The sequence below is a fragment of the Phocoena sinus genome, chromosome 11 (assembly GCF_008692025.1).
Source record: "Phocoena sinus isolate mPhoSin1 chromosome 11, mPhoSin1.pri, whole genome shotgun sequence".
In the NCBI taxonomy this organism is placed as follows: Eukaryota; Metazoa; Chordata; class Mammalia; order Artiodactyla; family Phocoenidae; genus Phocoena; species Phocoena sinus.
In genome coordinates this window covers 5703048-5719064 of record NC_045773.1, presented here as the reverse complement: position 1 = coordinate 5719064, position 16017 = coordinate 5703048, and the positions used below count along the sequence as shown (strand labels likewise).

The 16017-nt window shown below is 46.3% G+C and overlaps 1 protein-coding gene across 1 annotated transcript in view; it reads left to right on the top strand.

The window, feature by feature from the left end:
* The window catches only part of ATG7 (autophagy related 7), a 245835-nt gene that overhangs the window by 12564 nt on the left and 217254 nt on the right, over positions 1–16017 (top strand). The window contains 4 exon segments of the mRNA XM_032647922.1: positions 3983–4152; positions 4629–4683; positions 11979–12096; positions 13947–14024. Of these exon segments, the coding sequence (XP_032503813.1) occupies positions 3993–4152; positions 4629–4683; positions 11979–12096; positions 13947–14024 (411 nt within the window). The 5' untranslated portion in view covers positions 3983–3992.

The following is a 16017-nucleotide window of genomic DNA, read 5'->3' as shown; positions in this document are numbered from 1 at the left end:
AGGTTTTTGCATCAGGGTTTCCCAGGTGTTATTTCTTGAAACCAAAGTGGTTGAGCTGGTCATCTTACATCTGTCATTCCCTCTCTTCTTGCCATTGGGTTAGGGCTTTTTTTTTTTCTTCATTATTTTACTTATTTCTGTATTATTATTTCACATAGACAGTATAAAATTCAAAAGGCAAAAGGGTTATACAATGAAAATAAGGCTCTCCACACCCCAGTCTCCTGACCCCAGAGCTTCTTTCCTGGGAGGCAGCCACTGTTACACATTTCCTGTAGGGATTTGATGGTAAAGAACAGCACTAACACAAGGGTTGGGTCCATTTCGACAGGAACTTCTGATAAGTAACATACAGTGGCGGGTTTTTTTTTTTTTTTTTTTTTTTTTTTTTTTTTGAGCTCTTGCTTGTTTAAGTTGCCGAGCGTGACTTAGTTTTATTTCCATACAAGCCTGGAATTTATAAGTTTGGGTGGTAGACGCAGCCCCAGAAGGTTTGTATTGCTTTACATCCACCTACTATTTCAGTTAAATCCTAACTGGATATTTTGGTTACTGCTGGGTTTCTTCTACTGCTGCGGTTCTGTTTCATTACAATTTCAAATCCTCAGAGCCTTTCCTCTTTCATGAGAAGTGACACAGTCCCGTCTTGTGTAACACTTGGGTTTCACATCCTGAATGCAACGTTGAAGTGTGATAGAAATAATCTTTTAGTTTTCTAAGCTAAGCAGAGGCCTCAAGTTTCATCTGCACTGTTCAGGGTTATATGTGCAAGCCTTACTTTTCAGGACACAGGTAATGTTTGGATCTAGGTTAGTTACACATGGATGACTTTGCACCTGAGACACTTCCTCTTCCACCAGAATTCCTTTCTGATCATTACTTCTTAAGTCTTCCCTTCTAATTTAAGGAAGATGGCAATGTGACATAGATGTATAGGTTCCTAAGTGATACCTTTCTGTTGAGTATCCTATTTAGATGTTTCCAGCAGATTCCTAACCACTTGTTGCTGCTGTTGCTTAAGAACTTTCCGTTGCCTTAACCAGTCAGGTAACACTTTAGCAGCTGGACACCAACACATCCTCTTGTGAAATAGGCTCTTGGGTTCTGTTCGGAATTTCTCAAAGACTAAACATGTCAGAAAATGAAGGATATGCCTCTTACGCAAATTTCTTTCTTGGCATGCCCGTCCATTCTTTTCTGTGGTACTCCTCAGTCACTTTTTCCTAGCTGCTGAATAGAAAAATGGAATCGAATTTTCTCTTTTGTCACTGGCACTGGTAAAATTCCACCTTGGTGACCTGAGCAGGTCATCAAGATGATGATGAGTTACTGTTGACTTTTAAGCCTAAGTTGTGAATGATTGAAGTGTGTAGGGGCCTGATGACCCGTCCCGCGGAGGACTTCAGATGACATCCCTTTGTACCACTGCCTGCTGCTCTGTTGGTTCTTATCTCTCTGAACCTCAGTTTCTTCTTCTGTGAAGTTGGAGCTGTCTCCTCTTAGGGCTTCGGGGAGGAGGAAATTGAGGTGCACACCCCTGCTGCGGTGCCTGCTCCTGGCCAATACTCATAGCTGCCACCTTCATCTCAGTGCCAGAGGACCGTTTATAGTTGAGCCTCTAGCATTTAGTGATTTATTGGAGGTGAGAGAGAGAAAAATTGAAGTTGACTCTGAGGGTTCTTCGTGGCTGTGTGGTGGTACTATCTAGTAAACTAGGACATATAGGAACATGGGCCGAATTTTAGTGAAAGGTACGTTCGGTTTTGGATTTGTCAAACTCGAGATATCTGAGAAATTCACATCCTGGCTTTGGAAGACACTTAAATATATGGTTGGAGGTTAGCACTAGAAATACAGTCCTGAGATTCATTGGCATATAGATGGAAATGGATGTGGAAAATGAATAATTTTGCTTTGGGGAAAGTTTATAGACTAAGGAGAGGGCTGAGCATGGGGACTTTCAAAAACCAACAGTAGAAGGAAAATGCTAGCTGTGTTGTGGAGGAAGAGAGGAGAAAGCAACAATGGAAGCCCGCTAAACCAAGCAGGAGGTTGTTAGGATGTTCTAGACTGGCGTTTCTCAAAGTGTGGGCCCTGGGCCATCTGCATGAGGGTCTGTTTCTCCACTGGGCTCTGAAGCCACAGTACGTAGGATTCACAAACTTTTCTGGGGCCTATGAACCCAGGAGTGACCCAAAAAGATGAACATTTTGAGAGTGCAAAATTATAAAGATCCTTTCGAACAAAAGCCAGAAATTATTTAATATGGGACGAGGGTTCATTTAAATATGTTTGAAATGTTTTAGAGGTGGAGACTCCAAAAGTAAGAGTGACAGTGGCCTGAAGGCTTGAAGACAGTGTCAAACTCGAATCAGAATCACCCTGGGGCCCTAGTCCCGGCCACCCTCACCGTCCTTTCTCCCCCGCCCCCCAGAAGGTGGAGCCCAGACATCATTTTTTTTTTTAATTAATTTATTTTATTTATTTATTTTTGGCTGTGTTGGGTCTTCATTGTTGCACATGGGCTTTCTCTAGTTGCAGCGAGCGGGGGCTACTCTTCGTTGCGGTGCATGGCCTTCTCATTGCGGTGGCTTCTCTTGTTGCAGAACACGGGTTCTAGGCACATGGGCTTCAGTAGTTGTGGCTCAGGGGCTCAGTAGTTGTGGCTCACGGCCCTAGAGTGCAGGCTCAGTAGTTGCGGCACATGGGCTTAGTTGTTCCGTGGTATGTGGGATCTTCCCAGACCAGGGCTTGAACCCATATCCCCCGTGTTGGCAGGCGGATTCTTAACCACTGCGCCACCAGGGAAGTCCCGCATCTTCATTTTTTAAAAATCCCTCAAGGTGGTGAGAGTTTGAACACTCAGTCGGGCATTGTCTGGTGCGTGATGCCACAGATCCATACTGAGGCAGCAGAGGGTTTAAGGACAGCCATGTGCCCAGCCGCTTCGCAGAGCCTTTCGCCCTGCTCTGACCCACACTTGGCTCCTCTTTCTTGGTTTTTAGTGTGTTTATGTAGTGCTCACTTTGCATTTTACCGTGTCGTCACCATTGGACCAAAGCTCCTTGTCTCTAATTCCAATATCTAACAAGTTTAGAAAACTGAAAGGGGTTTAATAACCTTGTCACAAAACTCAAACAAAACCTCTCTGACTAGATGTGAACTGTCTATTTTTTTTTTTTTTTGATTTATCCGTCTGTTGTGACTGTTCTTACATTCTACTGCAGAAATATTCATCTGTCTTGCGGCAGTTGGACAGGATGGAAAGTGACCTCATCAACTTGTGCTTTTGGAACTGCGAAGCTCCTGTAGTGTTGTGCTTCTCCCCCTGGGGTCTGTGTACCCCTGAGGGTGTGCAGGCCATGTGGGGAGTTACAGTGTACACATGCCTGATTGCCAGGACAGTCAAATTTATTTGATGATTTGAGGGGCAGAATGAAATATTCAAATATATATGGTAGAGTAAAATGCAAGTTTTCTGCATTTGAAAGACAAAACATGAGATTTCGAAGAAATTCTGGTACTGTGGTTAGCGTGGGGGAAACTTCTTCATCCTCCTCGGCTGGGGTGTTCAAGCACTGCCTCACTCAGAATCCAGACAGTTTGCATGGCTGTGATGCCAACTGGCTGGACTTCGGGTTTTGTGCTTGTAAAGTTCCCTAGGACAACACGGGTTGGCAGAAACTTTTGAGACTATGACCGTGTCAAAGAAAGAATAACGCTAGTGCATCAGTCAGACCGACTTTAATGAGAAAGGGAGATGCACCAAAGTGAAGGCCAGGAAGTTCAGTTGTGTCGTAAGGAGACTAAACTTGGCAACATAGCCAGATTCCTCAGGTTGATTTCCAAAGTTGTGTCTTCAGGCACCCCATCTACCTCTCGTTACTTTCTGTTTGTTTGTTTTGACTAAGCCCATGGTTACAAATGTCGTTTCTCACCATGTTTTGTGCATTGTTGCTGTGTTCTGTTTCGGTTTTAGCAGGCAGTAAATAATGGCAGCAGTTACGGGGGATCCCGGACTCTCCAAATTGCAGTTTGCCCCCTTCAGCAGTGCCTTGGATGTTGGATTCTGGCATGAGTTGACCCAGAAGAAGCTGAATGAGTATCGGTTGGATGAAGCTCCCAAGGACATTAAGGGTTATTACTACAATGGTAGGCGATGGGGAACTCCATCTTCTGCCCTCTTCTGTTACCTTCTCTGCCCAGTGTAGGGTCAGCTTTCCCTCAGGAAGGGATGTCCTTGACTTTTATAATTAATACTATTCACTGGTTTCTATTTTACTTCCTGGCTTTTGACCCAAGTTCACTTTCACTCCTTTTCTCCTATGGGGAAAAGAAAGGGAGAACCTAATTTATTAATCCAAAGAATTAATACCGATTACTTAGTATTGTTGGGGGATGGGATTGGAAATATTTTTCCCAATGAGTCTTGTTTTGTATTCTTGGCAAATTCTTTGAATTCATGAAATCTGTCATCTTCTGCTATGTCCCTGTTTAGTTTGGATGACCAGGTATTGGATGGGGCACTTTGGGCTCAACCAAAAGAGCAAAATTACTCACAAACGTTTTTGTTATAAATGCCACTATTACTGACTAGTAATTGACTATTTGATAATGCTTCTGTCCAGGTGATTCTGCTGGGCTGCCAGCTCGCTTAACATTGGAGTTCAGTGCTTTTGACATGTGAGTATTTTTTGCTCAAAATCTAAAATAAAGAACACTGTTTTTTGCAAGGAATGAGCATTCTTAACCTTCATCGTAGGTGGGCCACGTGGGGCACTACAGAAGCTTCCAGTGAGCAGGGCCGGCTTCTCATGATTCTCTTGTACCTCCCGTGGCACAGAGACAAGTGCTAGAGGCTTAGGACTATCTGATTCATTTTTTCAGCAGCTATGTATCGCAGTCTGTTAGGTACATCAATGAATATTTATTAGGCTACTTTTGTATACAAGTCACTGTGCAAGGCATTGTAGGGATATACAAAGAAACATGACATATGCCCTCAAAGAGATTTTTCTGACTAATTGGGAGCCGTGGGGAGTTGCTGGAGAGAAGAGAGACATTTATTGACTTAATTATTGACTTATTTTCCATACATAATCCTTTCAGACCTGCCAGGTGTGGTTCTTCTCTCTTTTACAGATGAGGAAACCATGGGTTCAAAGGTAAAATGGGGCTTCCCTGGTGGCGCAGTGGTTGAGAGTCCGCCTGCCGATGCAGGGGACGCGGGTTTGTGCCCCGGTCCGGGAAGGTCCCACATGCCGCGGAGCGGCTGGGCCCGTGAGCCATGGCCGCTGAGCCTGTGCGTCCGGAGCCTGTGCTCCGCAACGGGAGAGGCCACAACAGTGAGAGGCCCGCGTACCGCAAAAAAAAAAAAAAAAAAAAAAAAAGGTAAAATGACTTGCCCAAGGTTACACGTGGCTAAATTTAGGAAGCAAGGGTAAGAGAGAAATAAACTGTGTTTCTGAAGTTGCAGTCTGAGTAGCCGGTGGCATTTTGCTGTCTTCTGTAGAAACTGAGAAGCCAGGAGGGAGACAGTTTGGGCAGGAGGTAAGTTTGTTTTAGAACATGTTGAGTTTGAGGTGACAGCGTCCAGTAGAAATGTCCAGGGAGCACTGGCATCCAGGAGGGAGGGTCATCCACGTAGAGGTCCTGAGGCTGTAAGAGGGGAAGAGACTACAGTGTAAGAAGAGCGAAGGGCTGGAATAGTGAATGGACCTGATTAGGGTGGGCAAGGGGACACAGAACTCACCAAAGAGACGGGACTTCTCAGAGAAGTAGAACCAGAGAAGGTGTCTTCAGGAAGGGAAGAGAGGGTCAACAGCATCAGAAGCAGAAGCATCAGAGTTCAGTGCTAGGGTTGCTGGAATTGTTGATGGGGTTGTTTGAGAAAATAAATTCTGCACAAAAGGGTGGAGCAGAAACCATGCTGAGAGGCTTTAGGATAACTGAGAGTTGAAGGGTCAAAGGCTTCAGGGAGGGAGGGCAGCTTTTTCCTGCTCCTGCATGTGTCAGCTGTGTCAGGGTCGGGGGTCTGGGGAAAGTGAAGAGGTGTTTGCTAAGGACCGCCTGAACATGGCGGTAGTCAAAGGTTAGGGCATCTCAAATAAAGTCTCCCTCGAATTAGAAAATAAAAATCTCTTCAAAAGTCAATACATTTTATTCCTCTATCACAATCAAATTGTGAAATTGAATTGTGCAACATGAATGGAAAATGATGTTAGCCTTTATATCTTTAAAAGGTATGTGTTGATGTTTCTTGTTCCCTTCAGAGCTTTCTTGCTCCATAAAAAATCCTTGTGATCGCTTCTGAAAACAAATTAAATCTTAGTTATCTGTCTCCTGTGTTGGGAAAGACTGACTGACTTTTGGAGCAATTACCGGATAATGAGGAAAGTATATTCATTGTACAGCCTTGAATTATCTGGAGCTGGTAGAGGGGGAATAGCAGCAGTGTAGTCTGCTACATTAATCTGGAGAGTCCAGCGTTTATTGCAAGCTACCCTCGCTCCCGTCTATTCTGATACTAGACTGAAAGTTGTTGTTTTCTGAGTTTCAATAATTTTATTCTTTGGCACAATTAATTATAGAAAAATGCAGTTCACAGAAGTTAGGTTTGATCTCGTTTCAAAGTCCAAGCATCTTAAACTTTAGCAATCCAGAAATTTTAGTTGAAGGAGATAAGAAAATCTGTGATCCTGCAGCTATGGCTTTCACACAAATTGCTCTATTTTCCTGGTCATAATTTGTGATTTGGCTTTTGAATGCTCGTGTGAGGCTCCGTGGTAGGCACTGGGGGAGATGAGCAAGAATAAGACATAGGAGCCCTGGGTTGGAAGCTTGAAGGCCTGGTATCTGCAGCTGATTAACTGTGTTACCTGGAATAAGTCCTGTTCATTTTCTCAGCTTCAGTTTCCTCATCTGTAGCTCCCAGCTTCTAATATTCCTTCCAGTTTTAAAAGTTTGTGATTTTCTGGGTCCCCTTTTCTTAGGATGGTTGGTGCTGTGATTCGAATGTTTGTGTTCTTCAAAAATGCATATGGGGGGCTTCCCTGGTGGCGCAGCGGTTGAGAGTCCGCCTGCCGATGCAGGGGACGCGGGTTCGTGCCCCAGTCCGGGAAGATCTCACATCCTGCAGAGCGGCTGGGCCCGTGAGCCACGGCCGCTGAGCCTGCGTGTCCGGAGCCTGTGCTCCGCAACGGGAGAGACCAAAAAAAAAAAAAAAAAAGATAAAGGCAAAAATGCATATGTTGGGCTTCCCTGGTGGCACAGTGGTTGAGAGTCCACCTGCCGATGCAGGGGACACGGGTTCGTGTCCCGGTCCAGGAAGATCCCACGTGCCGCGGAGCGGCTGGGCCCGTGAGCCATGGCCGCTGAGCCTGCGCGTCCGGAGCCTGTGCCCCGCAACGGGAGCGGCCACAGCAGTGAGGCCCACGTACCACAAAAAAAAAAAAATGCATATGTTGGAAAGCCAGTGCCCAGGGTTATTGTCTAAGGAAGTGGGGCTTTGGGAGGTGGTGAGGGCATGAGGGCAGGGCTCTCGTGAATGGGATCAGTGTCCTTCTAACAGAGGCCCCGGAGAGCTAGCTCTCCCCCTCCACCCTGCAAGGCCATAACTGGAAGCAGGTAGTCTGCGACAGGAAGAGGATCTTCACCAGAACCTGACTGTGCAGACCCCTTGATCTTGGACTTTCAGCTTCCAGAACTGTGAGGGATAAATATCTAATGTTTAGTAGCCACCCAGGCTGTGGTGTCGTGTTAACAGCCTCTCAGGCAGACCGAGACAGTTAGGAAGTTTAATAAAGACCCTTGGGGCTCCTCAGGAGAGACGAGGTTTTTTGTATCCAAATTATTTTCATTATTATTGTTCTTTCTTCGCTTTTATTGCTGATCATCTGCATGGGTCTGTAGGGAAAATCTTTATGAACTTATTCATCCAACACCGAATGCTCCTTGTATGCAGGATGTGTAGGTGTTAGGAATAAAAAGGCTTAAGAAATGGGGAGCTCTAGAGGAGCTCTGGATGGAGGTAGAAGACAGGTATTGGCATTACAGTGAATGCAGTGCTGGAATAAACGTGGAGAGTTAATGGTCGTTTCAGAAATACTTACTGATTGCCTCCTCTGTGTCTTGATAACAGACTGTGATGGGCCCTGGACATACGGAGAAGAATAAGATACAGTCGAAGGGCTAACAGTCCTCGTACTCTTTAATAGATGCCAAGTGTACCTCAGCTTTGCACAGGACCAGATAAATCTCTCTTACTCTGAGACCCTGGAAGCCTGATGGATCTCTGCCAGTAGTTAGCAACACAGGATCCCGTTCTCTACATTGTTTTAAGTGAGTTATCAGTCAAGTAGTATTTTATCAGGCACCAGCCGTCTTGCACTGGAGGGTGCTGTCTTAGGGTAGGGCATACTGATGAACCAGACCCCAACACGTAATGGCCCAAACACAGAGGAAGTCTCTTTCTTACCCCCTTAATAATCCAGGGTGGGGATCCAGTCTTCTTCCCTCTTACGGCTCCATCGTCCTGGAGGGCTTGCCTTTGCGTGCTGTTGAAAACTGAATTGTCACCTTCTGGTAGCAATAGATAGAGGTGGAGGAGAACCAGAGTGAAAATCAGAAGAGACACACCCACTCTCTTAAAGGCCCTCGCGGGGTGGGGCTGCGCATCACCCCCCTCAGATTCCATCAGGGAGAGCTCGAGGCCTCACCTTTCTCGCAGGGAAGACTGGGAGACATGGTGCTGAGCTACAAGCATCAGAGAATTATTTCTGTTGAAGGAAAGGAAAATAGATTTTGGTGGACAATCTCTATACAAATTTGAAGCTGGTTAAAAAAAAAAGTCCATTCCTTTGAGGAACATTTATCTATGTAGTCATAGGAAAGATTTTTCTTTTCTAAGCCTCAAGTTGGACTTAATAAGAGAAATAGAAGGCATAACGCCTGCCCTCAAAGAACTTAAGTAGTAGCTGAGGAAATAAGACTCAGATGCGAAATCGTCTGTGCAGGGCACAGGCTCCCTTCTTCTCCGCTGTCTCGCTAGCACCTAACTCAGGTCTGACGTGTACTGGTTGCTCAGGTAGTTGCTAGAGTCAGTTGCACAAGCAGTATGAGGCCCTGGCTGTCCAAACGGGATGTGGTGTGGTTGGTGGAAAGGCACCAGTGGACTCTGTTGCAAGATGTGATGGACAGAAACTCAGACACTATTACAGAAAGCAGTAAGTAGCACAGTCGTGCCCCCAGACCGAGTGTGACTTAGGTTCCCAAAGCTCCCCACGGGCATGTGAAGCTGTGCACACGTAGCAAAGCTTTCTCCGGGTGTGAAAAGCGACCTCTGTGCTTCTTTTGGGGGAATCTATTCCATCCCGGCCACCCCCACTGCCTGTCTGTCCTGGAGGCTCTGGCCGCATGCCTGCCTTTGTCCAGGAGATTCCAGAACAGCCACGGTACTTTCCTGAGTTATCACCGTGAGACTGAGAGACATGAAGGCCAGATGTCCAGAGGGAACATCCCCAGGCAGGCCCAGGCTTTAGGCCTTTGTGGGATCCATTCTTTACCTGGTTAGTGTGTACATTTTTGAGAGTTCACTGTTGGCTCTAAGAGCCGGGGAAGATTTCTAATTCTGGTTTTTTAAAATCGCTTTATTGAGATATACTTCACACACCATAAAATTAACCCTTTTAAAATGGACAGTTCGGCACTTCGTATATTCATGAGGTTGTGCGACCACCACCACTGTCTAATTCCAGAACATTTTCATCACCCCACAGAGGAGCCCTGTACCCCTTAGCAGCCACTCTCCATCCCTCCCTCCTCCCTTTCCTTAGCGCTAGGCAACCATGAATCTACTTCTGGCTTTATGGATTTGGCTGCTCTGGATATTTCATAGAAATGGAATCCTAGGAAACTAAACTCATAAATATCCAGGATCAGGATTTGGACTGAATTCTCTAGTTTCCAAGTCTAGGGCTCTTTCCAGTCCTTATCTGAACCACCTCTTTGTAGAATGAGTGGAACTTGAACCTGGAGAAACTGCTAGAATGGCTTTGCCTCCCATTATCACTTCTTAAATTCTTTCCCTTGGCCGCCTCCCCTGGTGGAACTTTAGTCATGAAAAATGCTTCTCCTTTGAAACTCAGCTTGTCCTCGGTAATTCACTCGCATGAGGACTCATGTCCTAGGAGTGTCGCCGTCCTGGCAGCTGCTTGCATTCTTGTGCTTTAGTTTCCTCTGCTCTCAGAGCAAGGCTTTGGCCTGGCGTTCGCACGCTCGGGACATCTGGACTCTAGGAGGGAGGGAACCAGATTCGATCAGAGCATCCTTCCCTCTGTTTCAGCAGTCATTTCATAAAGCTGCGTCTGAATGTGGAAGGCCTAGTTTACCAACTGCTCTGCTTCCTTCTTTTTCCCTCTAAGCTTAATCTTGTCCCTTTGTGATTTCTTTTTCTCCTCAAGACTATCCTTGATGTCCTTATCTCACCTGGATGAAGAATATTCTTCTATTGGAGTAGAGTGGTGACAAACAGCCTGTGATCCGCTGACCCATCAGCTCCCTAGGAAGGCTCTGGCCTTTGGAAGTTACTTCTCTCCCAGGGCCTAGCATTTGGTGGAACCTCCACACCTGTTCTAGGTTTAGATCTCTCCTTGCAGCGCTCCCCACCTCCCAAACCAATTTTACTCAGACTCCAAAGGAAGAAACGCCGGGTCTTTTAAACCGTACAGCTACCATCAGTGTAATCAGTAAAAATGCATCCTCTCTGCAGTAGTTGTGACCACAGTATTCAACTACTAATGAAATGAGCACTGTTTTCATTTAGCATCTGTAACCTCTGAAAGTTAATCATTTTAGAGATGAGACCAGGTTTTTCCCCATCTGAGTTTGTGTTCAGTATCATCTCATCCTTCTCCTCCCCTGACCTTGATTACTCTGAAGCCTTCGGTGACAGTGCAGAATGTGACACACATGTGGCACAACATGGCCACACAGGTGGCCCAGGTGCAGCGTGTCTCATCGCATTGTTTGGCTCCGATGCCCATGGGGCCATGCCCTGCAGCAGCTCCATGCACAGCCTGTTTGTGGCAGGAGAGGGCATGGGGTAGGCAGAGGAGGGAGGCGTGCCCCTGCCCTCAAGGAGCTTACTGTCCTCAGGGTGGGTGTATGAATGTTAGTCTTGAAAACACTCTAAAATAAATTATGCTTGTTACCAGAGAAAGGCAAGATGGATGGCTTCCTGGAAGAGGAGGGTTTGCAGCAGGGCGTTGACGCCTGGGAGTGCTTGAGTGGGGAGTGGGCAACACAGTACCTTAGAGTCAACCAGTTCTGATTTGAGGCCCCAGCTCTGCCTATTATGTGACCTTAAGCAAGTTACTTAAACCTGAAGTCAGAGAACAAACTCTTGTGAGAACCGAAACCTTGTATAGTTCTTGGCGCAGTAGAAGCTCCATAAATCATGTTTCCCTTTCAGGTGAGAGATGGGAAAGAATTTTTTTAAATGGGAAAATAGCTTATATTTGGGGGCAGTGGAAGAAGAGCATGCCGAGGGATTAGGGGAAGGGGAATATAGAGGCTTTGGTGGGGTATAGTGCCTGTTTTTACCTCTTAAGCAATGATATTCATCTTTTTCTTTTTTGCGGTACACGGGCCTCTCACTGTTGTGGCCACTCCCGTTGCGGAGCACAGGCTCCGGACACGCAGGCTCAGTGGCCATGGCTCACGGGCCCAGCCGCTCCACGGCATGTGGGATCTTCCCGGACCGGGGCACGAATCCGTGTCCCCTGCATCGGCAGGCGGACTCTCAACCACTGTGCCACCAGGGAAGCCCGATATTCATCTTTTTCCAAAGAAATATGAATCAGTCTTCTCTTTGCCCTGCAGAGCACTGTCCTTGTCTCCCATTGTAGTCTGGTTTGTTTGTCAGTCCCTGGCTCTCTGAGTCCCAGCTGTGCCTGTTAACCATGTTTCTCTGTATCCAGGAATGCTCCCACACCAGCCCGCTGCTGCCCGGCGGTTGGAACGCTGTATAACACCAACACACTCGAGGCTTTCAAGGCTGCAGATAAGAAGCTACTTCTGGAGCAAGCAGCAAACGAGGTTAGCTGGGAAACATAAGGTACCTGTCATATTTTCCATGGTCCCGCAGGCATGATGCCTCTGATCCTGAAGTGCATGAGTCTGTTATAGACGCTAGTATATAGCCAGTGTTCAAGCGTAACTGTGGACTTCCGCGTTGACGGGAAGGTCGGGGGGAGACAGCGAGGCTCTCGCCTGGGGATAGGCTGGAAGGTCAGTGCAGGGCAGGGTGTGAAAGCTCTGCTGCTGATGTCTGGTTAGCATTTCGCAGCAGCTTGACCTCTCTCTGTGAGTTCCGTTCCTCTGTCTGAATGCACTTGGGTTCTCTGTCCTTCACGCCCCTTGCAGAGGCTTTCTAGTTCTAAGCACTGTAACGCTGTCCTAACCGGTCATGTAGTCTCTCCAGCGTCCTCAGGGCTGAATCTAAATGGCTGCGTCTCATTCACAAGGCTCCCTGTGGCCTGGCCTCTGTGGCCCTGTGGCCTTTCTGTCCTGTCACTCTTGCCCTCGCTGTCTTTGATCCAGTCATAGCAAATCACTTAGAATTCCTTCCTTCACCACTTTTTGTTCTCTCCTCTCTCCTTGGGACGTGATGTTCTCTCTGCCTGGAATGTCTTTCTTTTACTTCTTCACATCTGAGTTAGTGTGAGGAATACATGAGGGGCAGTTTATCCCAGCCCCTCTAACACCCACTTAGTTGATGGTCTTCACACTAGTCTTAGAAAAGAGTCTGATTTATGTGAGGGTCGTGGTCAGAGAGGGAGGTCTCCTGCCTTTGGCCTGAGGAGGGAGTCCTTCCCGTCCCCTGGGATGGGTGACCATGGTTGATTAACTTGGCCTGCGGCTCGACTGCTCCTGGGCTCCTGCTTTGGCTGCACGTGTCAAAGGCCGACTCCAAAGAGGTGGGTCAGGTCTTAGGCCATCATCGAAAAAAGCACGTTGCTCCCCACAGGAATCCTATCCTCATCCCTCATCCGAGGCTCAGCCTCCCGCAACCCCCAGCAGTTCCCGCCCCACCCTGGTTTTTCAGAAGCGGGGCCTCCTCTCCTGTGGTCCAGCTCCTCCAAGGTTATTATTTCAATAGCAGGAACTTCTCTTTCCTTGTTTCCCTCTTCCACTCACATGTGGGCAATGGCTCTTATTGACACAACTGTTTGTCTTGCTTAGTGACACAAAGTTTAGCAACTAATCTTCACTACTAAAACATCTTGCAATCAGCAGCCGCTGACCAGGACCAGCTTCTGCTTCCAGTCACAGTCCGTACTGAGTATCCATACTCTTGATTTTCTTTCTTCTTCAGGGAAAGATAATCCCAAATAAGACTTTTAAGAAATCCCTGTACATAGTTCAGATCACTGCCTCCGGAGCACCTCCCTGGCTCCTTTCCCTCCCGTGTCCTTAGCTGAGGTCAGGGCTCCTCCCAGGAACTGTCCACCCTCCTGCGAGGGCACCTGCTGCCTAGTGGCGTACAGACATTGACGCCTGGCTCTCTCACAGCCTGTTGGCTTCTTGAGGGTGGGGACTGTGTCTCCTATTTCTGTAGCCCCGATGTGCTTGCTCTGTAGTTGAGAATAAGTAAATATTTGTTGGAGGAAGTAACGAAGCCGTAAACAGGCTGGTTGCCTCCTCTGATGCTGAGCCCCACTGAGAGGAGGCTTCTGGGTTCTCTGACTTTCCTCAGTCTCTGCAGGGAGTGGGGCTGGGGGAGAGGCAGTGTGAAGGGGGCAGAGTGAGTGGTGACACACGTCACTGCCCATGATGAGTGGTGCTGGGCCTGCGGGCAGGAAGGGCTTGCTGCTGGGCAGCTCCACGTGTGTCTGGGAGGGAGGAGGCCCTGGCACCTGCCTTGATGCTTTTCCTTCTTCTGGCAGATCTGGGAATCCATCAGATCGGGGGCTGCTCTTGACAACCCTGTCCTCCTCAACAAGTTCCTCCTCTTGACATTTGCGGTAAGTCCACGGACTCGGCTGCATCTAGACTGCTGACTGCCCTGGCCAAGCCCAGTGCGCCAGTGGGTCAGTCTGCTCTCTTCTCCCTGAAGCTTTTCCCTTGTGTTAGTCAAGTCATGGCTGTTAAAGAAATGCTCTGTTAGTGGCCGGATGGTGCTGGCCCTTACCACTGATGCAAAATTAATTCATTCTTACTGATCGCACTGGTGGTTGTGGCCTGAATCTCATCGTTTAGGATGTGACAGTGTCGGGTTCCAGACCACAGTTCATCATTGCTAATGTCTTTGTTAAGTTCAGCGCTGCAGAGCTCAGTTGCTGGGTCCATCGACATGAGGAACAGGTAACGACTCAGGGATCTTAGCCATCCCCAGGTGGCTTCTAGATGAGAGGGGATCACCCTACATAGCTTGTCCACACAACTGTGTTTTTTTAAGAAAGAAAAATATTTTTTGCAAGTGAAACCTAATTAAAGTGAACCTTAAGGGCAGCCTTGAAGAGGAGAAAAAAATCACATTAGGGTAACATCTGCTGCCTAGGGAAGCAGGGAAAGGATCTGGTCGTGGTGATGGGGAAAGTGGGAGGAAGGTAAGGGCTGATTGTAGAAGTACCAGCTACATGCACACGTGCACACACGTGTGTGTGTATATACATATATATGCATACATGTGTGTATCCATATATCTACATATAAAACTAGTTTATCCTTTATAATTCTGTTGACAATATAATATTCTGTCAAGTGTATGTTCTTTAGACTCAGGTATGTCTAGGTTGTTGTCAGTCTTCACTATTATAAAAAAATGTTACAGTGAGCAACGTCGGCCACGCTGATTTTCTTTTCCTCTTTATTTCTTTATAATACATTTTTTGGGGTGGGCATGTAAACGTACTGATGTTGACACGTATTAAGTGTGTTGGCTGTTTCACCCCAGGTTCATCCGTTTCGGATATTAACCCTCTTCCCTACATTTTTCTTCCTTTTTTCGTTTGCCAGTTATAGGTCTTGCCTTCTTCGTCCCCCACGAACTAGTCCTCCATTTCTAACTCACGCTGCCTCTCTGATGTACCGCCCAAGGCAAAGGAGAGAGAGACAGGGTCCACACTGGAAGCGATACCCCAGGGGGCCATCTACAAGGAGCACATTTTCCAACAAGTTAAAATGCTTTCTGTGTGATAGTGGCGAGATAGAAAAAGGTTCACATTCTTCAGGGGATTGCTAGGCCCAATTTGGCATGAATAATTTGTAAATTTGAGTAATTTTGTAAGCTCAGTACTAGGATAAATATAAGCAGTGCTAATTAAAGACTTTGGTTTTCTTACTTTAACATCAATACATTTTCTGTACCAACAATTCTAGTTAGTATAATCTAGTTGACAATTTGCATTTAACTGAGAAAATAGTCTTAGCTCCCACTTAAGGTTTTAAGGCATTTCCCAGAGTCATTATGTGCATTGGCCCTGTTGCCCTTTCTACTGAGCATTCTTAGCCTGACTTTAAAAAATTTAAAAGTCTCTGTCTTAAAAAATCATCAGACACAAAGGGCTTTATGTTTAATGTAACCTAGATCCTTTGTATCCCCAAATAATTCTAAGAAATTCAAGCCTTTTGACTTCTGAAGATGACTTGATGAAGCTTCTTAGGAACTGTGAAGTCCTTCATCTTGAATTGTTTAACCTTTTACTAACGATCAATTATGAAAAATCATTTAAATACAAAGAACAGAGAATAATCTCTGGAGGTGTTTTCTGCTTTCCCTTCTACTCTTTTTAGGACTCAAAGGTACAGACACTTTATGAAGTTCAGTTTTTCAGTTTGCTTTGCTGTTGTTAAAGGGAATTTGTTCTTAGTTGATCAATTAGTGGGCAGAATTAAAGACTGTGGGAACTATAATTACTAGACTTTTTCATCTGGACACACATTTATATGTAAGTTTATATTTAAAAAGTCATCTAGTATGACTCCATTTACTTGAAAAGCCCAGAACAGGCAAAT